The sequence below is a fragment of the Salarias fasciatus genome (assembly GCF_902148845.1).
Source record: "Salarias fasciatus chromosome 7 unlocalized genomic scaffold, fSalaFa1.1 super_scaffold_4, whole genome shotgun sequence".
Taxonomy (NCBI): domain Eukaryota; kingdom Metazoa; phylum Chordata; class Actinopteri; order Blenniiformes; family Blenniidae; genus Salarias; species Salarias fasciatus.
Genome location: NW_021941229.1, coordinates 14,803,166 through 14,828,678, shown reverse-complemented (window position 1 = coordinate 14,828,678; position 25,513 = coordinate 14,803,166). Strand labels below are relative to the sequence as shown.

The window sequence follows — 25,513 nt, the reverse complement described above, 5'->3', positions numbered from 1 at the left end:
TTATTTGAACATTCAGCTGAAGCACCAGCGACTATCTGCATTTCAATTTCATTAAAGACTCAGGGTATTGTGAAAGTCAGTTCCTTCTCTCCACTCAGAAAAGCCTTTGATGCATGTTTTCTGTCTGAAGGAGACATTACTTCACACCTCACCTCAGCAACCACAGATGTGTCCACCTACATAATGACTGGAGGCTTCGCGCCGCAAACAGCACCTCTGTGCCAACAGCAAGTACACACTCAAATCTGCAGATGATGGCCACCAGTAAACGAGCAATGGGTAGATATAGATATGTTTTATTCAGAGTACAAACAAGAAAACAGGAAAAAAAAGTATTCTCTAAAGAGAAAAAAAAAACTTCAATTGAGTTAAAGACTTTACCACTCTAGGAAATAAATACCTTATTTAACTTTACATTTTTTGTTGATAAAACAAGTTAGTTTTTTTTACACACACGTAACTATTTTCATTACATTTCATGCGTGGTTACTGCAGTATTTACGTATTTGTTAATAGCTATGCTTGTAAAAGAACAAAAAAAAAAAAAAAAACGCAATCTGACTGATAAACATGTTGAGAGGCATTTCTCTGAAAATACAGAACGGGACCAAGTGACACCAACAAAATCCATCATCCGAAACATTTTTCTGTAAAACTGAATGACGCTGAAACAAAGTAATTCATATGTAATGACACTAAACTTCCCCTCCTTTGTAATTATTTCCCTTTGCTTTTTCCTCAAAGACTTTCTTCCGTCTACTTCTTCGTCTCCTCGATCTGCTCCACCTCGCTGGACTCATCCACCACCTTCCCGTTGACCATCGTCTGAGTCACCACCTTCACGATCTTCCTGGTGCGGACGTCAGGCTCCTCTGGAAACCAGAAGAGAGCGGTGAGACAAGGAGAGATGATGAAACAAGGTGAGGAATTAGGAAATACAACTATTCAGGTGGTTAAGATGTGCTACATGTAAAAATCCATTGACTGAGAGTAAAATAAGTTTTTCCTTCTTTATGAACTTTATTGTGATATATCTTGATGAAAAATGTCTTCTTTCCTTTCTCATCGACAGGAGACTACAGCCATAAATGTTTTCCACTCATGAGATACTGTAGGAGGGGTAGTTAATGGAGTTTGCATTCTTTTACAATACTGTCATTAATCCTGGACCTCTTGGGCGTGTCAAACAATATATGTGTCCATCTCATCATCACAGTAACTGATGATAAATCAATGAAATAAATGTAGTTATTGTGCAGCAGCAGTTCGGTAAACATTTGTGAACAATTATCCTAAGTCATTCATCATTAGTGACGTTTGGTTCTGAGATGTGAAAAGTAATGAATGAACACGGCGCTGACCGTGGCTGTGGTATTTACGGTGTTATGTAATGCTGGGAGAGGAGGTCACTGTGTTCATTCTGACATACAAGGAGAGATTTTTCTGCAATCGGTCACAAATCAAAAGTCAAAGACTCACTTTTCGGTGGAGGAACAACTTCTTTGACTCTGATGGACAGAAGAAAAAAAAAACAGTTTACCTGAAATCATCTGAACACAAAAACAGCAAATTTGAATTAACAATTTGGTTTATGGGACTTGAAAGAAAACACTTTTTTGTTTAAGATTAAAGTTTAATTTAAGATTAAAGAGACAGTAAATCTAATATAAAATATTCGAAATCCACAATAAAACAAGTATTACATTTACTAACAGTGCTCACGGTAAGTTCACAAAACGCTTATTTTTATGTTTGTGATAACTTGTCTATTTCACTTGTTTTAGATGACAGTCTTGTGTTTTAAAGCTGATTAAATATGTTAACATGAATAACTTGCTGTTCGTTGTCATCCTGACTCACGTTTCCTCTCCCTCCAGCAGGCGCCTGTAGGTGGCGATCTCCATTTCCAGGTTCTGCTTGATGCGGAGGAGCTGCTCGTAGTCGGTCTTGGTGCGCTGCATGTCCAGCCGGAGCTGGGAGAGGTCGTCCTCCATGTGGCTAAGGGTGGCCTGCAGCCGCTCCATCTCGGAGGAATACTTCTGGCCAGTCTCGCCCAGGTTCACCTCCAGAGCTGCTATCTGAGGAGGAAAAAAAGAAAAAAAGTCCTCCATCGGTACCTTAACTACACACCACCATAGATTATGTTCACAATCTGGAATATATCTGGCAATTTTGGAAAACAAAACTAAAATTCTGTGACTTTTATCAGCCTGACTGCACTACGACTCCAGCGTTCAGTAAGATAATCCCCAAAGTTGGCCTCTGGTGAAAGTTTGGCCTCCTCCCATATCCTCAGAAGATGTTTGCCAGCAGGAATCAAACCTCAAGAATGTCTCCTGCTTCTGAAATTGCTTCCCGAAGCATTATCAACAAACACCTGCCAACTGACGGGGCCTCGTCGGCACAGAGAAAACATTCGCCGCTCAGGCACGATTAGCCATCTCACCACTGAAACTCACCCCCCTTTGCTATTTAGCAACCAAATCCTGGATGTCCTCGCTTGACTGATCAACATGGGAGGACATATTTACTGTCAACACAAGATTACAAGAGAGAAAAACAAGATTCCCCCCCCTGAAGATGACGCGATCCTGTTTCATAAAAAAGGACAAAGAATCAACGAGAAGTTCGTATCTTTCCTGTTTGATTGATTAATTTAAAAAGCAGTGATTATTTACCAGAGAATGATAATCCATTGTGGCTTTATGAAGCACGTCTGCTTAATCATGTTTCCATGTGTGCAGGATGCAGCAGCTCACCTGTTTGTGCAGACTCTCCAGCTCCACCTCCAGGGTCTGCAGGAAGCGCTGCCTCTCGGTCAGCTCGCCCTGGGCTCCCCTCAGGGCCTCGTTGCTCTCTTTCACCTCATTCTGCACCGTCTCCAGCTGGACGACACGCACAAATCCTCGGTCATGGCAATAGATTGTAAATTGGATGCCGGAGATGCTCGCGGCCTCACCTTCTTGCGGTACCACTGCTCGGCCTGCTCCTTGTTCTTCTTCACGATGCCCTCGTACTGCGAGCGGAGGTCAGACAGAATGCTGCCCAGCTCCGGCCCCGTGGCGGAGTCCACTTCCACGTTCACCTCGTCTCGGGCGATGCGGGACTTCATCTGCTCGAGCTCCTGAAAGGAATACGAGTGAAGTTCTTCATGAAAACCCGTCACAGTTGCATTGTGTATCAGACGTCACGTCCAATCACACTGGATTCGGAGCTGCAGCGTGTTTAACATCTGTGTAAACAGGCAGCATATGGAACCACAGACGAGTCCGCGAATCCTACACCGCGGCCAGGCCGAGAGGACGTGACGGCATTTTCATTATTTAGACGTTCTTCGTAAATACTTGATGGGAAGGAGCTCGCCTTACCCCCGGCCTTTCAGTTCTCATCCACACATGGCCGGTCAGGCAGCCTGGCTGGATCTCTCTCACTCTTTACTCACATTTTGTTCTCATGTTTTTTCATCAATGTGCTACATATACGCACAGTTGAAGATCAAATGTGTTGCGGGATGCACATTTAATTAGACTGAATCATATTTTATGCTGCATTTACTCAATAATTGAAACGGCACATTGAAACGGACAACATGACGACTCTTTTAAAGCCACACATAAGAGGAAGGCTGTTTTAGTCTTTGTTTATCTTTCCCTCAGAGGACGCCTTGAGTCAGCTGATTTCACAGAAAGAGCAGGTTTTTAGCAACCAGATCCGCCTGCTCCCTTTGTCCCCGGTAACCAGATGACCAGTGCTCTTTATACCCTCCCCTCTCCACACATCCTGGGCTCTAAATAAACACAGAGTTGTCCAAAGTGGGTCAGGCTGGTATCAAACAAGCTGCTGTTGGTGAGGCGACGTCGGAGAGCACGAAGCGGGGGCCAGAATGGAAGTGAGACGGCGAGAGAGAAACAAAACGTACCTCTTCGTGGTTTCTCTTCAGGAAGTACAGCTCTTCTTTCAGACTGTCCAAGTCTCCCCTCAGAGAAGAAATGATCTGCTCGTGGTCCGTCTTGGCCTTTTTCAGGGCGACACAGTCTCGCTCCACAGACTGACACATCACCATCTCGGTCTCCCACCTTTCACATTAGAAAGAGGAGATGAAGAGGCATTAATATCTGTATTTTCAGAGGAAGTCCTCCAGCTCCATGTTTAATGATCACAGGAGACACTCGATATTCGTCTGGCCGCCGTGGCAATCGTTAATCACTCACTTGATTCTGAAGTCATCAGCAGCCAGTTTCGCGTTATCGATCTCTAACATGAGCCGAGCATTTTCCAAGGTCTTCTTCCTCACCTGACAAACATTACCAAGACAGAATCATAGCAGTTATTCAGCAACCGGTCGTGTTTCCACTCAGTTCTGAAACAAAACTGTCCTCTACATTTGATTAAGTACACTTTTTTTTCCATGGCTTGTGGTAATAGTCTGTGGTGGACGTGTTAAAGATTATACAAAAATGCATGCATTTGAATTGCATGTGCAATTAGGTAGCACATTCCAGCTCCTTTAAACTGTAACTATCCCAGTTTAAAAGAGGAAAAGTAATGACTAACTTCTCCTTGACTCTGTTTGGTGCAGGCTTGGGCTTTAGGCGCAGCCGAGCGTGAAATGGATGATAGCGTTTGCGTGGTTTTGTCTATATAAAATAGTTCTATTAAAAGTTATTATTACCTCAAGTGTTTTTTTTTTTAATTAAATGTTTCATCCCTGCCCTCTTCATACCAACCTCTTGCTCAACAGCATGAGCCTGAGCCATCATGGAATCAAGGTCGTGACCTTTGGGAATGCGGTCAAGCATCAGCTGCTTGATTTTCATCTCCAGGTCGGCATTGGAGCGCTCCAGCGAGTGCACCTGCAGGAAGACGCCCAAAAGCAGAGGAGCAGCGTCTCAGTACACTGATCAGTGCAGCGCTTCGCTGCCGTCCTGCGCCACGTATCAAACCTTGTCCAGGTAGTTGGCCAGGCGGGAGTTGAGGCTCTGCATGGCTTCCTTCTCGTTGGTGCTGTTGCCGTGGAGCCCGTTGAGCGGGAGGCTGATCGGCCCGTTGAGGTCCTGGCCGATGGAGGCCGAGCGGCTCAGGGTGCCGGCCGCGGCGAAGGAGACCGAGGCCCGGGAGCGAGCCCTGCCGGTGTCCATCAGGGAGCGGCTGGAGAAGGAAGGCTGGCGGTTGATGGAGAAACTTCTCACCGAGATACTGGAGGCCATGATGGACGGCTGCAGAGGTGAACGGTAACGCACAGGAAGCGGGCGTTTAATGACTTGTGTTTGAACGCGGAAGAAGAAACAGATCAATCACAAACGCCGCATCTCTTAAAAGATCCATCTCTCTGAAGAGGAAGCGGATGAACGTTCAGATTACAGACGTCATAACAAAAGACTGCTTGACTTGTTGCAGTCATTTAAAGATATAGTGTTACACGAGATCTGCTTTTGGAAAAGCTCTTCTGAGGCCCTTAAGCAAATGTGCTTTATAATAGCGTTCGGCCCGACTTTAATGGAAATACAAGTAGGGTCTTAAATCCAAAACCACTGATCGCCCCCTGAAAATGATGAAAGGAGCCTTTCAATGGGCGTCTGTACGCCGGACTAGTGGCTTTTCAGACTAACCGTCTGCGTCGGCGAGCGAGGCGACGTTATGGTCAAAGACACTTCACTCTGCCATTCTCAGCTCGGCGCAAATACAACTTCAACTCAAGTCAGCATAAAATCTAAATGTAAATGACCAGAGCTCAGCTCCGAGCCCGAGAAGAGGCTCTCGTGTGGAGTGAAAACGCTCTCCGACAGTCATTTATGATGATAAGATGAATTTCATATCTAAGAAGAGATTAACCGAGAATTCTATAAATAAAATCAGAGGAGAAGGTTAACATAATTAGAAACCATTTATGAAGGTTTTCAATATTTATTTATTTGAGTAATCAAAAAAAAATTCTGTCGAAAATATACAATTAACTCTGGCAAAGTGAGAAGGTGCCTAAACAGTCCATCAAAAAGTGTTTGTTCTATTACTAAAGCAAACTGAAGAAAGAAATTGTTGAATTTTAAAAAGGTGAAATGAGAAATCAATTGAGGTGCTTGAATCTGTGATCACACAAGCAGCATTATTCCGTCACATTGCTTTCTGTAAACACTGTTGTACATTTTCACATAAATGGATGCTCACATTTCTTGGACGCAAAACTCGATGTTTTGATGCCAAACAGAACAAGACTTGAGGACGAGACTCTGTGTGTGTGTGTGTGTGTGTGTGTGTGTGTGTGTGTGTGGTGAGGGGAGTTTCAGTGGCAGATTAGCGGTCAAGGGAACCTCTCTGTCTCTCTCCGTCACTTGATCCTCGCAACACCGTTCCCACAACACTACAAAGGACACCAGCAGGAGACAGACCGTCCTTGTTCAGATGAAAGATAGAGCTTGGGAAAATGATCTAGGAAATATTCGGAGTGAATTCCTGCGGCACAACGAGACACTTTGTGCGGCAGGAAATGAACTCTCATTTCAGATTTTGATATCTTGTCATCAGCTGTCAACTGGTTCTCGTGACAACTCTGAATGTCAACTTTACAGCAAATCTACTCTAACACAACAGCCAGACTACTTCTGGAAATTCTCATAATTCTGTTTTTGGAAACATATCAGAAGGTAACTCCATTCACTGAAGCCAAGAACATACTCAACCAGAATAGTTTGATAATAGTTATATTTAATTTTTTTATGAATATTTTAAGAATTGCTTAAAATATAAAATGTCTTACCTAGACTGCCTTCAGAGGGGGTACAGTTGAGATCCAGAGAAAAACCAAGTCTCTGTGCTGCAGATGCTGCAGGTGAGCTTAAATACAGGTGTACAGGAAGTGGGCGGGGCTAACTCTCCGGAGGTGTTCACTACACCTGGGAGACTTGAGGAAGGACCATGTGTCGCACTACAAAACACTCATTTTCTTGAGAAACCAAAAACACATACTGGGAAAGAGGCCCGTTTTTCTTTCACAAAATTTATATTTTGTACCTGAAGCGGCAGAATGGAATTTTTTAAAATACTTTTTTACTATGTAGATAATGCTGTTAGGTCTCTAAGGATATCTTTAATACATCAAAGTGTTTCTTTGAGCGATAATCTGAATAATCTGGGCCAGACTTGTTTTTGAAGACTACTTTCTATGTTTCAATGCATTATACACACATTTTAAAAATTAATTTGCACAATGTATGCATTAGTTTAGTTATATTCTACAGTACTATTGCGAATTGTTTCTTCAACTAGTGAGTGATGATTCTCTGTTATCAGTTTAAGAGAATAAATTCACATTATAAATCCTTTTCTTTCTTTTTTTTTTTTTTTCGTTATTACAAACAGTGACTACTGAGGAAAACTGTCCAAATGATTCAGTTCCAACATCCATTCTGATATTCTGTCAGTAGTTTAATGATTTCCCATTAGGATTCAGCTTTTAGCTTCATCTCTGATCACAACAATGCATTTCCTCTCCTGTATCCTGCTATTATCCCATTATTCTGACCATCGGTTTACTGCTGTGGAGCTGCAGGTGTGTGAAGCCCCACCTTCTGCTTTCTGTAGACCCACTGTCTTGCAGTCAGTCATCTTGCAGTAACCCGACCCACCTTCCCCCTGCTGAAAGATAAAATATTCAACAAGCCAACCAGGTAAGAGAAGCTGCCAGGGGATACACTTTCTATCGGGGTAACTACTTTGGCAGGACACCCGCTGAAGCACTTTCAAACAAACATGATACAGGTGCACTTCAGCAGGAAACAAACAAGCACAAAGTCTCTAAAAGTGTATTTGAGGAGGCTGGTTCAACGCTTCCATGTGTCAAGCTCACTAATCAAACTGACTTTACTGCAGTGGAAGATAAATGTGCAGAGAGGCCTGATGCTTCTTCACATGTCTACTCAAACAATAATTCCTGTGAACTTTCACCATGCAAAGTGTTAGAGCAACACAGTGATAGTAAAAGCATAAACCCAGTATGTGTTTCCGAAAGATGATCATATTAAAATTCAAGTCTGCATTGCAAATGTCGCCATTTGCATTAGAGCCATTAGCATTTAGCACGTTCTTCCCGTGAGTCGTACATGATTAAATATTACACTGTGAAGCGCGCATTGTGTACACAGTCAGTCCTTGTGTTTACTGTGTTGTCTTCTTCTAATGAATATTTCAAGTAACCTTTAAGTAGTGAACCTCTCACATCTAAACCATATTTTATATTTTTTTGCATCATTTCAATAATCATACCAGTAAACATATAATAAACAAAGGGAATTCAAGTAAAAATAATAGCACAGCTATGAAAAACGATAAACAATTAATGGAATAAATTATTAAAAACCACCCAAATTGTTTGCATCAACCAACCTGTTGCTCCATCAGTCTTCAGAGCTGTCTTCTACTGCCCCCATGTGGTGGAAGATGGTAACCACACGTTAAGGTGTCGCCAGCAGTAATACCGATCCTGTCCTGAAGGGGGCAGCAGAAAGCTGTGCTGCACTGCACTTCAGCTCCGCTTCGCTCTGCTTCTTGTTACTGCTGAAAGTACAGATAATTTTTTTTATTTGATCAGAAGAAACGAAGATAAACTTGGCAAAGACTCAAAAAAAGAAATAAAATTTACACTTGTTAGAAAAATGACTATTTTGTTTTGATGCAGACTTAATGTAGCTGCTGATTTGAAGTTGCATACAATTTAAAATTGAAAAAAAGGACAGAAACTTATCCAATTTAGTTAATTTAGAATATTTAAACTACATTACTATAGAAAAATAAACCTGCAGTTTGAAAAAATGAAAAACGCAGTTACTTGTGAATTCAAATTTATTGTTCATGCAAAAAAGACACAAAACAAACAAACTCAGCTTAACTTAATTAACCAGTAAAGTGGTTTTAAAGATGCACATTAAATTTACATGAAAATGATGTGAATGCTCATTAAAGTGTGGCCTTATTGGAACCTGATGACTCTCTCTCAAAAAAAAAAAACAGCTTTAAATGAAGTCCTGTGCATCTGTACATTGCACAAATACAAACTTTATGGTAAACATATAATTAGCCAGGAGATAATCATCCCTGCATGGAATCGTGGTCAAGCTGAACCTCAATCAACCCCTCCACCTACTTTCACTTTCTCGTCCTCTCCTTCTCACTCCCTCTTTTCCTCTCCCTCAGTCCGTGTCGATCAGAGTTTGGCCGTTAAATAAATAAACGGGTGATTAGACTGGCAGGATGTCAGGATACTACTCATGACCCCACTTGACCCCCGGTGACCCCTGTCACATGCGATCATGTGACCACAGCAGCAGCAGTTAAAAGAGCGCTCACATGGAGATGCACGCCACGTTCGGGTTAGGTCATCACAGTCATAACGCTGCAATAATATACAATAAACTGCACAGGCTCACATCTGCATGGCAGCTTAAGACGTGACGCTGGAGTCAAAACAAACATTGGAAAGATAATACATACTTCTTTTCAGAGGTTAACTTGGGAGGAAATTATGTGCAAATGAGATGACATGATGTGAGTGTACGTGAATAAATCTTAACAAACACGCAAATATGACTCAGAAACATCAAAATTATTATACTAAACTGAGAAACTAACCCTAAATAACGTAGACTTCAAGCCTCACTGCTAGCCTTAGAGCATGACTGATGCCTCTCAATGGTCATTTTGCTCCTAAAGTGATTGCTTCCTGTTACAACTCTGCTGCCGGCCCATGAGCACTAACACACACTCCGACCCGTTTGAGTAAAGAGCCAAAGCAGCGTGAAAGAGTTTCCCTAACACATCCCTACCCAGAGTACTTAGATTCAGACGATGGATTTCTGAGAGTTGGTGAGGTTTTATTTGATTTCTACTCACTTTGCCTGTGCGCAGTGAAAACGATATATTCATCTATCATCCATACTATCCATATATTTATCTATCTTTAGTCCATACCACTTTATCCAGTTCACAGCAGGGTACATCCTGGACACACAGAGATCAAAACCAAAGTGTCCAGAGAATATCTACACAGAGAGGCCCGAAGCCCAAACCTGAACTCAGACTGGGGACTTCCTAACCATCTTCTAGCACTGCAAAAGCTAAGGCAGCAATGATTTTGAAAATACAAATTTAAACGAATAACATCCCTTCTTTGTGACCAAAATGTACAAATATGCTTCACATATTTTTTTTTAATCTCAACAGCGATGAAAGACAACAATGGATGGTGTCTGACGTGTCTTAAAAGATGTACGGAGTCCTGTAAGTTTCAGCACGTTCATGTTTCGCCGCGTCAGTTATGAATGAAAATGATATTGACAGCATTCACTGAGACTCTGATTGTGTGATCATAAATCAAAGGCAGAGCTGTGACATTTGGTTGAAATATTGACTCATTAAAAGTCCACGAATGTTAGAAAAAAAATCAGCACTTTACACTTTTAGTCAGGTTTGTTATTGAACGACTGCTTTGTTAAAACTATTCAAACTGTATTGCTGTTTCCCGCCTGATCACACAAAGTTTTGCAGCACGTGACTTTATATTGTCTGAAAATCTCACAATAACAGAACTCCCCCTCACTTTCTTTTCCCCTAAAATTTGCCTCCTTCTTGTTTCTCACAGTTCCTTGTCAACAATTTAAATCTGAGGTAAAGCGGTGGAAATGGATTCGTTATTCCATCAGTTTACGTGGCTCAAAGAGCGGCGCCCCTCCAGAACCTGATTGATGTAATCTGGGCCCCGAGTCACTGTTTGATGGGTGACTTCAGCCTGTGATAAGAAGATAAGGATCTGCCTCGGAGAAATTACACGCAGATAACGACATATGCGAGCCACTCTGGAGGTCAGCACCTGCACTCGCTCTTTCTTTTCTCTCAAGTTCAAATATCTGTTTTGTTTTTTTTTTCCTTCTTTCATTCAGGTTTTCCTCCCCCCCTTTTTTCTAAGTGCTGCTTGCCTTTGTGTGACGGAAACACGACAAGCTACTCAGTAAGTGTGTGTGTGCGTGTGTAGATTATTATCAGAGGGGTTGGTAATATTTAAGATATGGATCTATATGCATTGCTAGCGACTGTATGAAAACTTGAAAGAGAATGAGATCTGTGTGTGCGCGTGTTCGTGCACGTGTGCATGTGCGATAACAACCCCTTACTCAAGATGGAAACTTGGCTACTAGAAACAGAGTCTTATCCTGTATGTGACCTGTGGAAGCAGCAGCAGGAGGAGGGGGACGGGCAGCACCTCGGCCTTTAAACTCTGCTTCAGTTCATCGTCGGTTTTACAATATAAAGGAGGTAAATTCCAGTTCCCAACAGGCCGATGACCCCCTTTTCTGATCTCCGATTGCCAAAACATGACTGTAAATCCAAACACCCTCTCACATGGGCATGAAAAAGCAGTGAGCAGCTTTCAGAATCTGCTCCGCTCTGCAGAAAGAGTCCAATTCCGGTTTTCTCTGACATGTGAAAATCTGAGCACGACATACCTGTGAGTGATCTCTGGGGCGCACACACACCGCTGTCCTGGACGCCGAGTTCGGACCCACTGACGTACGGGACAAGAGCTGGAAAATTCAAATGGCAACAGCTGTTAGGTTGTTTGGGTCTGTGACAATAGTCTCAGTAAACTCAAACAATATGCCAACAACACAGCTGATAAGTGGAATTTTGACATTCAGACTAAATAAAAATGCTTGAAAAGGAATCTTCCAAAACATGTCAGATATTTTTGGAGTCATGGATTCTGTATTATGGAATTGATCACTGCTAATGTGAATCTTTTCATGTTTGAAGAGTTGAGCTGCAGTGTTCTGTCAAACCCAAGTGATCTGAACATGGTAGTATTTACAGTGCACAGTATGGGCCACTATGCTCTGTGAACAACTAAAGGAATCTGGGACAACACATTTATTTCATTTTACTCTTAAAACAGACATTTTCAACATTTGAAACTTCTTTTTTTTTTCAAAAATTAAAAAAAAAAAATGAGCAAAACCAAGGCTACAAACCAGACAAGACACACAAGACAATAATGATATAGCTCCGTGATCCATCGCTAATGTGATCATTGGATGTTTGTTTTGAGGGGGAGAGCTCGAAATCCGATGTTGCTCAGCTTTCCTTCATTTGGTCCCATTAACTGCTGGCAGCGCTCTTGTTTTTCCGTTGTTGTTGAAAGAAGCCCTTTCATATTCATATGCCATGTTCTGAAGTCTGCACTCCGTTTGAGTGTGTGTGTGTCTGTGTGTGTGTGTGTGTGTGTGTGTGTGTGTGTGTGTGTGTGTGTGTGTCTTTACTAGTGATTTCATTAAAAAAAAAAGAAGTCATTTCCTGTCCAAAGTTGATACAAATACTGAGCTGAAATTATCATAACATCTTTGAAACCAGGATAAATACTTTGTCTAAATGCTCTCCCCTCTAAGCAGATGTTGTGGGGATGACAGCACTGCTGAAAAGACGAAACAAAATGGAACTAATTTTTAATGAGAAATTGTGGTGCGAGTCAAAAAAAACACACACACACACACACACTGCATCTAAAACTCTTGCTGATTAAATCTGTTGGATTTCAGATAAGAAAAAGAGCTCGATGTTCAGATTTGTTAAAAACTGGAATATTTCGGGATAAAGGTACAAAATGAAAACCTGCACAAAATCCCTGAGGGCAGTGGCCTCTGAGTGCAGTTAATTAAGCGAAACACAAGCAGAAATTAAAGTTTGAATTAAGACTATTTTCTGGTGATTGAAATGTTGTGTCACTTTTCCTTGGATGTAACATATTAGCAATTAGCCTATACTTGAGCCTGATTAAAATAAATACTCCTTACATCGTTAAAGGGCTGGTCCGACCAGATATTACCGTGTCAATTTTGACAACAGCAAAGGAAAAAGAGTATTTCTTTAGCGCTGACGGAGCGACATGATATATTTCAGTGCTTCTTGCTTGAAGTAAGTTGTTGATCAATATGCCCAGCGGGTGTGATGAATATGCACGAGGCGTCCGCCGCGGCGGCCCGGTAATTGCCGGTCGTCAGGGGTGGCAGGCCTGGTAATTTGCATCTTGGGGATCTTGCAATCAGCGTTCTATTCATTACCGCGCCAGCCGCTTCATCTGCTGGCCACTCAGAGCTGCCAATCTCTGCTCGGCAGCCAAAGCATTCGAAGGAAGAAGAAGAAGAAGAAGGGGAAAAAAAAAAAAACAACGCAGAATGGAAAAGTTTCAATTATAAGCCAAGGCTGTGGGTAGTGGTGTAACAAGTCTGAAACCCTATATTTAGGTTGTTTTATGCAGGTGATTGACTGTTATTGCATTGTGGAAGAGAAGCCGAGGGAAAAGCTCAATGAAACAAACATAATCTCTCGGGTTTCATGTCACCTTTTATCAGCGGGTGATTCACGCAGGGAGAGAGGACAGTGTCCGCGACATCTCTGCCCATCTGAAGTGGGCCACCAGCGCTTTCATCCAAATGGAGGTGGTGGTGGGGAGGGGGGGGGGGGGGTTTACATGAAAGAAAGCTTATCATGCCTCTTTAAGTGAACACTGGCACTCAAGGCCATTGTCTCATGGCGATTACAGGCAGCCGCTGGGCTATAGGCTAACGCCAGCCGCGCTGCAGATCTATCATTTTCCTTGCAACAATAATGCAGTGATTGCAATATGGCTGCATATTACACGTTGGAAAATGGGGAGTTAGCCCGGCGTGCGGGCGAGGAGCACACCTGACACTTTTCTCCTCTATGTCAATCTCCTCGGAGATAATTCTGACAGCTGGCATGTGGACGTACTTCTCACTTTTATATCCTGTATCCTCTGTCATCAGTCACACAGTGTTGGCTGCTCCTTTTCTTTCTTTTTACAGGGGTCACGCGGCGACTCGCGCCGTACACTCGGCTGGTTTTTGACACCGGACGCCCTTCCTGCTGCAACTGGGACTCAAACATGGGTTCCTCACACTCAAGGTTAAGACTTAACTGAACGCTCCACCGGGGTTAGCGGCCCTGTGCTTTAGTCATATATTTATTGACCCTAACTTCTGGAAAGAAATCCCCTCTCTCTCTCTCTGTCTCTCACACACACACACACACACACACACACACACCTGCAAACATATGTGCTCCTAATAAAAAAAAAAAAGATGCATTAGTGAGCTGAGGAAAGCATATAGAGCGCTCTGCACGTACAGTTCCTTTGCCCTGCTATTGTCCTGCAGAGGAAGCAAGTGAAGGAGGTGGTGGGATCCTCAGCTGGAGGTGGGGGGGGCAGCCGGGGGGGCAGCCGGGGCAGATGGAGAGAAAACATCAGGATATAAGGACGAGGCCAGGAGCAGGCCAAGAAGGAAGAGGAAGGGGAAGAACAGGAGGTGTTATTAGTGTGAAAGCAGATCTTTAACGTCACACACACATTCATCATAATCGTGTGCGCACACTACACCTGATACAAAGATGAAAGCAAATGAATTACAAATAATATATTCAATGCATTTCGAAGAGAAGAAGACATTTTAATTTTATAACAAAGTTTGATCGTCCTCACGATGAGCCAAAGACCAGCTTATAATGTTATTATTTCAGTTTAATCGTAGCTCAGTGTGTTTGTGTTGACAGGTTAGGGCAGTGGTCTTCAACCTGTGGTTCTGGTGCTGCATGTGGCCTCTCTGAAATGGCTCCCTGTAGCTTTGCCAAATATTATGATGAGTAAACATACAATTTTGTGTTTCACTCAGTAGTTTGTCAACTGAAAAAGGCACTGTGTCACATCACATCGTAAAACCTGCCTGCTGCTTTTCACTGTAGCTGGTAAACAACTGATGAGTTCCCAGTTGGCCTCACCATGAGTAAACCATGGATAAATACAAATAAAGAAAAAATGTGTTCACCACAAATGAAGTGTAACCTTCTACAGTGGGTTCAGATTAATCTGGCCTACGATGAAAATAAAACATCGAGGATGTTAGGAGTCCATTGAAATTTCAATAATTGTAATTGCTCCATTCAACCTCAAAACATAAAAACAAACTCCAGACAACTCATTAAATTTTCTCCACGCATGATATGACATTTATCACCACAGAGATACAGATGTCATGGTGTTATCTTAGCACCCCACCCCTGAAACCCAAAACTGAAGCGAACGTATTTCTGTATCCACTGAAACAACATCATTGATTTGACGTGTCTCTGTCAAATTGTTCTGCAGCGCCTCTCCCATTTCTGCCTGGATGCATATCTTTGTCATGCTTTTGCAACTGGACTCTGCACACACAGTAACTCCCTCTCTCCAAATGACTGAAATAACACTATTACTGCAGCCATCACCATGTCAGAAGCCTTTCCAGCGACATTCTGTCTCCTCCGGCATGGACAACCAGACCTGCAGCTGTCAAAATCCCACAAAAAAAGGGGGAAAAAAAAAATAATAAAAAAGTTGGCTGTGAAAAATAAGGTCAAACACTGCATGGGAATTTACCGGGGAAGACTCCTTGTCCGGTTTAGAACAACAAACCTTCTTTTTTGTTGTTGTTGTTGAGAGGTGTGAGCGGTATGCCAACACCGTCTCGCCTCCGTGGGCCTGAAAAGGAGTGAAGTCTGCCGAGCCCCCCGCCCCCCCCCGAAAACACCACGGCCTCCCGGCCCTGCCCACCAGCGCACCTTGACACGCACCTGTCAGAGACGTCAGAGCGGTTTGCGCGCCCGTGCAGGAGACCGCGGCCAAATAAAGGGGGGGTGAGAGTGCGCACAGCGTGCAACAGTGTAGCTCTGTGGGTGGCAAAGGAGAGGGATCAGTGGATCTGACAGGAGCTATTTGACTAATCCAAAACAACAGCTGTAAGGTAGGGACGACGGGGGGAGGGGGAGGGGGAGGGGAGGCAGGGAGGCTGCATAGAATTTTGTGGAAAAAGGGAAGTGGAATATGAAAATTAATTCCGCATGTAAGCCCGGAGTGGGTGGGGGTTGGGGGGGGGTTGGGGGGGGGGGGGGGGGGGGGGGGGGACCTGAAACACTGCAGCAAATAGAAAAAGAAAATTTTGGCCACGGTAAAAAGGAAAACGGACGATGACGTGATGTAAGTTCTGCGGGAAAGTGACGAGTAAAAAGGTGAACGGTGGGCCTGAATGAAGGGAGACAGGCTGAAACAGCTTGTTCGGTTATAACACGGTATCCCAGGGTTGTATCCATTAGCCTCCACACAGGGGGGGTTATACCAGCACACGCAACGCAGGTGAGAATGATTACACACACACACACACACACACACACACACACATATACGCACACAGTGCGCACTACATCCTCACACATACATTGGCCTTCATTACACATCTGGTTGAACTTTGTGTGCAGGGAAGCTGAAGTTGGGTGGTCCTGGCTTCTCCAGCACGTCTGTCCTGTTAACACGGCGGGCCACGGCGAGTCCGTCACCCCGCGGGGCAGCATCTTAACATCTTAACATCTCGTCCCTGAGCGTTTCTGCTGCAGTCGCTGCAAAGCAAAAAGAGCAAAGAAAAGAAGTAAAACTGCACAACAGAGGCTGACGGAGACGAGCAGTTTGGTTCTTAAAGTTTTTCCAAAAAACAGAAGGATTGAGGTTTGAACGGCACGGTGTACAGACATGAGTGTTTCTCAAGCTGATGCAATTAAAAAGTCATTATCAAGCTCTGCAGAGCACAGAATCTACTCTTTTGAATGAGGTCTGATACATGGAGATGTAGCGGTTCGGACTCCGGCTTCACAGAGAATATGCTTGGTTCAGGCCTTTCTAACTGGAGTTTTCTCTGGGTACACCAGTTTTTCCTCCTACATGGCAAAAACATGCATTTTAGATAGGGAGTGTGTGTGTTTGCCTCTCTGTGATGGACCTGTCCAGGTCAGCTGCGATCAGTTTCAGACCCTCTGACAAGAAAATAGATAAAGGAATGGGTCAACCCAGTCTGAGCAGGGAGATATGAGAGTGCAGCTGTTGCTCAGTCGGTGAAGCAGGTCACCCGCTGGTTCTCAGTATCAGTGGCTCAATGCTCACTTCCACCTGTCGGTGTGTAAAGGAAACTCTCTCCGTGAAAGTGACTGATCATGTAAAGTACTTTGAACGTCTCCAAAGGCAGCAAAATGCAGTCAATTTCAAAACTTAGGGCAGTCCATCCACCTATCCATCTTTTATATCCCTTTATCCAAATCAGGGTTGCTGGGTACTGGCAAAGCCACACAGACGCTCATGTTTCTGGACTGTGAGCTGAAACCAAAGCAACTGGAGAAAACCCACACGTGCTCAATGAGAACATGCAAACGTACCGCTATGAGGTGAGAGCTCTGACCAGGATAATATCACATAAAACTAGCAAGCATGTCTTTAAGGCTGTAGAAGGAAGTGAACAGAAAAACCATCTAGTAAGAAGAAGAACATGCAAACTCCACACTGAGACCGCATTAGCCCGCAGGTTTGTGGTTGGATTTTCAACGTACATAATGATTTTCAAAATATACGCTTCAACCATTTACCTCTCGTCTTGGGCTGAACGTGAAAGCAAATCTGAGGTTTAAGTGGAGACAGAGCAGTCCTGCGTTCTGTTTACATGGGTTCTGCTCAGAGACTTGGCCGTGAAGCGCAGTTCCTGTGGCTTCCAACCAAACCAAGGACACAAACCCTCTTCCTTCTCGAGACGTCTGGCTTTTCTCTGGCTTCTCGCGCCTCCCTACCCAATGTCTTCTCGATCGTGATCCAGAAAATCATCAGAGCAAAATGTCCTTTTTGCCTCTCCGTGCTGCTTCCGTGGCTGCGGTGCAGCTGAAACACCGGGCCGCGTTCAGGGAAGAATGCTGAAGCATCACTTTGATGGGATCAGGCCTTGTTTGGTCATGAATGTGGTTTGGGGCAAAGAGACACGTCTGAAAGAGAATAAGAACTGACAGAGTTAAACACTTGAAGGTGAGGAGCTGATGCAGCGGGCAGTTCTGGTCGGACCAGGATCAGCCAGCAAAAACTCTCCAGCCGTTATGGTGAACTCTTCAAAACGGACTGCATGTCAGTGATGGAAGACCAAAAAAAAAAAAAAAGTAAAAACACATACGCATTGAGCATGCACCCAGGCAACAAGGAAGATCAGACAACCCAAAGTTTGACGAGAGCATTCAGGTATAGGAAATAACCTGAATGCTTTAATGCCGACATAAGAAACCACATATGATAAATGCTAATAATATAATGCCACAATTACATTAGAAGCTGAAGGAGATATCAGCTCAGTCACTTATACAGAGCTGTGTGTGTGTGTGTGTGTGCGTGTGTGTGTGTGTGCGCGCGCGCTCATAACTGCATCATGGACCTAAGCAGCAACAGATGCTGAGCTGACCTCAGAGACTTCCTGGAAACGCAAATTTGTCAAAATGAAGCAGGAAAAAGAGAGAGCAGCAGTTTAGGTAAATGTAACATATAGGACACACACACACACACACACACACACACACACACACACACACACACACACAGAGGCCATATATGTCCCTCCTCTTCTTCACTGGACACCCACGACAAGCTGAGACTTGTATTACACGGGATGCTCACAGTGAATGATTACAAATATAAACACAAGATCAGAGGAATGTATGGACTTCGAGGGCTGCCACAAATGCACGCATAACTTTCTGAATCCATTTACATTGACTAACCGCCAAAGCACACATGAAACCTGAAAATTTGTTCTCATTTGTGATTTTTTTGTAGTTTTTGCAGTCTTTTTTTTTTTTTTTTTTTGTAGTTTTATTTTTCAGGGGAGTTAATGTTTTTTTTTTTTAATTTAGTCAATGACAACAGATCTACAGCAACTTAAAGTTTAAGACCAACTTTTTAGAAGATGAAACATTTTAAAAATGGAAAACAAATTACAGGATTAGCAAAATAATGCATCTCTCTACTTTTTCAACTTGTTTTTTTTTTCCTATATAACTATATAGCCAACTGAATCTTTATCTTCTGAGGATATACAACTACGAACAAAGGCTTTAAGTTTAGTTTCTGATAACAGATCACTTCCTGCCCGGCTAATGACGGGTTAGAGATGCAGGCTTTAAAACAAAATCCTGTTCGGACTCTGGCTTCGGTCCAGGCTCAGGCCGATTGATTTGATCTGTGATTTACTGCTGCAGTTTGCCCTCTCAAACATCCCTGCTCTCTGTTTCCCTCCAAACCGGAAGCAATCACACTATCTTGGTGACGAACAGGCGACCCGACCACATGATATCACCTCTGACGGAACGCGTGCCAGTCCTCCTCACATGCGATCAATTATTTTACGTTGGGAGTCAAAATGGGGGGGAAATTTTCAGCCATTAGCCCTTTAGTGCAGGGATCATACTGAGGGTAATAGTGACTAAACACTGAATAAACACATTTGGCTAATAGGTCATTCAAACCTGAAGCGGACAAGGCGGGTCTGCTGATTGGCCAGAAGGTTGTTTTAAGTGCTTGAATCGGCAGCATGACTCTGTGCGCTCATTCTCTGAAAGACACAACTACACAGCCGTGTTCACCAGATTGTAGAGTTTGTGTTTGTTGTGAAGAGTTCTGTTTGCTTGAGGCTGTCACGAGGAATTACAGCGACTGTGAATTGCAATTTTAAGGGAAACAAGCAGCAAAGCTGACTCATAGAAGTGATTCCCAATTAGCGGCCTGCGTGTCAGCTTCAATCGCTCTCCGGGCAGGCCGAGGCGCTCCGTGACAGGCGGTTTCTGCCCGGGTTTACGGTTTGTTAGGCTAATTTCCTCTGTTGTGAGGGGAGAATGGCTCAAAACGCAGGACAACAGGAGTACGAGTGCCCTGGGATGGCCACCAGTTTAATGTGTGCAGTCACTCATGAGCAATGATGTGTCAGATGCTTCAGTCGCCACAACAGAAAGAAACACATCAAAAACTATTACATTTGTGTGTGAGACAATAAACACAGCAAGCTTGTAATGGACACACACACCCACACACACACACACACACACACACAGAAATAGTGTTATAAATTGTGTGGGACATGTGCAAATTATGACAGCAAGTAATCTTCAGAACTTGTTAAGATCAGAAAATAAAAGCACTTTGATGACATTTGGAAAGTAAATGTAATTTTTTTTACACGATTAAAGGTCTTAATGCAGCATGGGCATCCCATAATGTTGACTTACCTCTTCCTTCTTAAAAACTTCATAGTCTGCCATATTTAATTTCATATAATGATGCCTTTGATCATCAAGTCTTAATCAACAAGGTAACAAGTGCCATTCTCGGTAAATGGAAATTAATACTATATTGTGTATTATTTTACTCTGCTGTATGACACTACAATATATCTTATAATATGCTATTTTAGAATAACTATTGGAAACATTTTTTTATTTGTAGCTTTTTCTTCTGAAAATATTGTGTATGTTAAGACTTTAAAAGGTGCAGCAGGTAATGTTTTTTTTATTATAACATCAAATTTTAGACAGTTTAATGATGTGCTGCAGTGCAGCCAGCAAAACCAGCATCCTCTGCACAACTTAAGAACTGCAATACAAGTTTGTGCCACAAGATGATGGAGTGAGTTTCTTAAAGAAGCAGCAGGATGAAGCGTGACCTTGATAACAGGCAGCTAAAAATTGTGTTTATCCTCTGCACGTTTACCTAATGTGAATCTGCACACTGGATTTTAATGTGCACCACTGCATCTGAGCTTTTTCTGTCTGGTATGATCATGTATGAGCATTTTTTTACTGTTTTGTCCATAACCGAATGCACATACACACACCCACACACACACACACAGCTTCAGGCTATAAAAGGACTGGGTGAAACATACTCACCTAATTAACACAGGCTGAAGGTTTCCTCTCTAATTCCAGCACCTTTAACCTCAGCATAAGAGGCAGCCTCTCAGCAAACCTCCACCTGGAGCTCACTGCAGCTCCTCCACTGTCATCTCTGTGATTTCCCTCATTGTGCTTTTGTGTTTTTCCATTAAGTGATCGGCATGAGGCATTTCGTTTCTCATCTTCAGCCCTGATTTGATCTTGATTTGGATTGGATTCATATTTCCTGGTTGTTTGATTTTTGAGAAGCGTGTATAATAGTGTAATTCAACTTTTTTGAAGCCGTTTCTCCACAGATACCCATAGTAGATTCTCTCTCTCTCTCTATTTCTCTCCCCGCCCTCTGCCTTCCCCCTCCCTCTGTTTATTCTTCTGCTGGTGTAGCGGGCCCCAGAGCCCAGAGGCAAGTCATGTTCTCAGGGAAATGGCAACTCTCCACAGAGCTGATATCAAAATAGTTTAAAATGAGAATTGTCTGATAGTTCCCAGTGAGCGCAGAGCCGAGCCAAACACTTCCAGATCCCCCTGCCAGCACAATGTAAACAGAGCCGAGGCTGGGAGAGGAATACAGAGCGAGTGAACCTGTTGTGTTCTCGGACGGCTCGGCTCGGCTTGGTTTGGTTTGTGTGGCCGGGACCGAGGTCCCCAGTTAAATGAAACATGTTGTCTTTACTCAGAGGAGTCGGGGGTGTGCAGGTGGCGACTCCTGATGGGGAAATATTTTGTCAGAACGAGGACGCTGAGATGAAGCAGACGTGCCGACGTTCTGCCAGCGATTTCTTCATGTCTAAAATTAAAAATGGTGAGAATGCAAGGTTGTGTTTTCCTCGGAGACGTGCAATTAAATGAATGCCTTGTCTGGGCGCCTTGGTGGCCCTTCAGGAGAATTCGATACTGACCATATAAGTTCACTGTCCCTGATTCGAGACAGTCGTTGCATGCGAAATGATACTGTTCTGCCCTTTTCTTTACATCCATCAAAAACAGAAGAAATCCGCCCCAAAGTGAAGTCGTTTCAGTTATATCATGAACTGTCGTTGCCCGGTCTCTATGCTGGAGGAGTTGTTTTTGCCCTTTAAATTTAAGACTAATACAGGAATTACATTTTCAAAACGTGTTTGCACCTCAGACAAAATACATGTCTTTCTATTTATACATGTTCTGTCATTTCTATTTAAATCAGTGAATAATCCCTACTGGTTCAAAAATCCATGCCTGGAATCTGGGGATTTCACATTGACCCTCAGAGCATATTATAAATAATGACTCAAAAAATGCATTGAACATCATGTGTTCAGCAGTGTGGTGGAATTAGACTTAAAGGGAAATATCTGAGTTTGCTTTGAACTAAAAAAAAATCCTGAAACAATCATAGAGGAGGAAAATATTCAGGAAGTTTGAGTGAAACTAAAAACAGAATCTTATATTATTGTTTTCAGCCCGTCTCGTTCACATGAGCAGGAATAAAAGACTGATAACTGGGAGAAATCAGATGAGCGTAATGATCAGTTCTCACGCATTTAAAAAAAATGTGATTCATATGTTTCTGTCCATTTTTGGGCTTCTTTCACAGACACAGTAACGTACGATTAAAACTGCCAGTTATTTTCCAAACACCTGCAGCCTCAGCTTCAGATGTCTTGAGAGATTTCATTCATTTAGGGAGAAATTCATTTCCTCTTTACTCCAGAGGTACTGCTCACATCGTGTTTGTTGACGGATCATTTTCACTTCCACTTCCTACCATTTTCATTGTGCATGTGCAGATTTCAAAGATCCCAAATGAGCCAGACGAATGATTATACAGTCAATGCACAAGTATGTGGGACTTTCAGGGAGATCTAGATGTTTTAGCATGATTTTCAACTGAATAACATGATGGACCCAGAAAAAAGAATATAGTGTAAAGTGTATCAAAGTACATCATTACTGTGTTTTGTGCAGTACTTTAAGATTGAGATAAGAAAAGCTATGAAGGAGCCAATCATGCTTTTATTTATATATTTGTAATATTTGATTTTTAAAAACATGAAAAACCGACAAAAACAACTGAACAAGCTACATGAACACGTTGTTCGTTTGTGAGCTTTGCCTGAATAAGCACTGGAACTTTCCAGCATTTCTTTTCCTCCTTATTTATTTTTTGTCTGTGTTGTTTTCTCAGTATTGCAATGCATCACTTGACATTACCCAAGCAAGCTTGAGCTGCAGCGCATCAGCTGAAAGCAATTTGGTCCAGAGCGCAGCTGCCAGGCGGATAAGACTTTCCTTCTTTCGTTTACTTTGAAATGTTCCTTTTTTTTTTTCTTTTTTTTTTCTTTTTTTTTCAACATCCAAAATACACAAGGCAGCCAAATTGCTGACATGTGTGAGAGGGGCAGCGAGACTCCTGCATTCTTTCATGCCCCACTATGCAAAACTCCACATTGTTTATTTAAAGAACACTGAACACTTTAGCACTATTAAGAAACATGTCATATAGTAAACTAAAGGTTTCCTCTCAGGAAAAATCCCTGTCAGTTTATTTTTCTAGTGCATAAAGTTATTTTAGTTTTGACTCACAAACTGCCTGCATTTCGCAATTAAGCTACAGTGCTGTGGCTGTGATCGTGCAGCGCGGGACACTAATGGGCTAGGTAAACCTGGAAGTGCTGTGATTATTTGTGTGTTGAGGCATGGTGAGATAGGAGAACCACACAGATGCTCCAACCCGGGAAAGAAGACGGTGATAAAAATTCCTTTACTTGTTGAATGAATCAGATGCAATCAAGGTCAAAAATTAAAAAAAAAAAAAAACTTGACGTCTGAAAACTTGAAAGGAGGATGTTTCCAGGCCGAGGAATTAAAACGGTAAACAAATCTGGCCACAACGCCTCAGGAAGTGAAACCTCGCTCTCCCTGGGGCTCATTACGTTCTGCAGACAATGAGAGAGAGAGGCTCGTCTTCCTTGATGCTAATGGAAATTGAAGATGACAAGTGAGGACTGTGCTTTGACGCGCCGCGATCTGAGTGGAAAACAGAAAGAGCGAGACAGAGCTGAGAGACGCCGAAAAAAAAAAAAAAAAAAAAGGAGGGAAAAAGGGAGAAATCTGACATGCAAACCGGGGACGGCAGCCAGAAGACGGGCTGTGCGTCAGCGGAGGCAAGGTGGTGTGTTGGGGAGGAGGGTGCGTGGGGAAGGAGAGAGCGAGGGTCTGGGCACGGCGTGAGTGATTGCCCACCAGGGCCTCGCAGCGGGCCGACACCGGCAACGGCTAACCTACCTTGACATGCGTAGGAAACCCAAGACTCTCGGAGCCCTCTGTCAGATAGGAACCACCCAGAGGAGCCCCGCCACGACTGTGTAGCCCGAGCCGCCGCGCGTCCTTCTTAACTAGCTGTGTTTAGATGAACACACGGCAGAGGAATGCTGCAGTATACCTTGCACAAACCACAAGCACAACAGAATTAGGGCCACGTCAACTTTCGAGGGGATTCCATGGGAATAAGACAACTCCGGCTACTTTCTGGATAATAAGCCTCCGCGCGTGCGTGCGTGTGTCGTACACGTGTGTGTGTGTGTGTGTGTGTGTGCATGTCAACCAGTGTGTGCATACAGTATCCATCAGTAAAAATCCATTTAAGACTGCGAAACGGACATCAGCCAATAAGGGTTGACACGTTTCCTCAGAGGTGGGCTTGGGTAAAATATGGGTTTGGCATCAACAGTAGTCATTTTCTGATAAGGTGGAAAGAGAGAAACAATAAAACACATGAGAATAACAATCATGTACTCTACTTATTCAGCTGGGAATCACATATTGTAAAAATCTAAAGCAGTATTGTGATCTGTGCTCATGTACTGTCTGAATAAATGCTGAGAAACATACTACTGATAAGGTTTTGGTCAGTGAGGGGTTCGTTTCAGCCTCTAAAATCAAGATATGAAGCTTCTCTTGAATTTCATTTGCTGCCCAAAAACAAAGAATCCTGAACAAGAAAATTCCTACACCTCTGAAAATAAACAACACGTCTGAAACAAATCCTTTCAGGAGTGAATCATACAAAGGATTTCCTTAACTAAATACAGTTTTAACACAAATAGCTTAATAATTAAGATAAGAATCCAGCAGGGTTTCCCCATGAAGCTACAGTTATATAACTTCACACCAGTAAGACATTACTGTAACATCAACACACTCATTGGTCTTTATTTTAGTAGATTACAGTTTAGAGCAGCTGTCCCTCATATGTTAGCATTAGCTTTACTCACATTTACAGCCTGTAGATAAACATTAGTTTACCTTAATAAGAACTGTCTGCTGCTGTCTGTACTGTATGGAAAGTATTCCTACCATCTAAAATGTTTAATTCTGTTATATTGCAGCAATTTGATAAAGTCATTTATTTTTTTTTCTTTAATGTACACACAGCATGCCATATTGTCAGAAAAATCACTGAATTGTAGATTTTTTTTGCAGATTTGTTACAGGATAAACACTGTAACCTCACATGGTTATTAGAAATCTCAGTATTGAGTAAAGCAACATTTTTAGCCAATACTGCTGTGAGTCTTCTTGGAAATGATGCAACAAGATTTTCTCACCTGGATTTGAAGATCTTCTGTCATTCCGGAAGAGTTCTGTCATACTGGAGGCCACTGTGCTCTTAGGAACATTAAGTGGAGTGGGAATTCTTAGG

At 42.8% G+C, this 25,513-nt stretch overlaps 1 protein-coding gene across 2 annotated transcripts; it reads right to left on the bottom strand.

The window, feature by feature from the left end:
* Nucleotides 1-280: 280 nt before the first annotated feature.
* Nucleotides 281-6,806, bottom strand: LOC115382901 (keratin, type I cytoskeletal 18). 2 transcript variants are annotated; one of them, XM_030084864.1, is made up of 10 exons: nucleotides 6,755-6,806; nucleotides 4,944-5,216; nucleotides 4,728-4,853; nucleotides 4,212-4,294; nucleotides 3,920-4,076; nucleotides 2,960-3,124; nucleotides 2,760-2,885; nucleotides 1,861-2,078; nucleotides 1,480-1,508; nucleotides 757-872 (listed from the first exon to the last, which is right to left on the bottom strand). In XM_030084864.1, the coding sequence occupies exons 2-10, from the start codon at nucleotides 5,205-5,207 to the stop codon at nucleotides 757-759; spliced, it is 1,284 nt and encodes a 427-aa protein (XP_029940724.1). In that variant the 5' UTR covers nucleotides 5,208-5,216; nucleotides 6,755-6,806. The 2 variants fall into 2 exon arrangements, with proteins under 2 accessions (XP_029940723.1, XP_029940724.1); XM_030084863.1 differs by lacking the exon at nucleotides 6,755-6,806 and having other exon boundaries at nucleotides 281-872; nucleotides 4,944-5,207.
* Nucleotides 6,807-25,513: the final 18,707 nt, after the last annotated feature.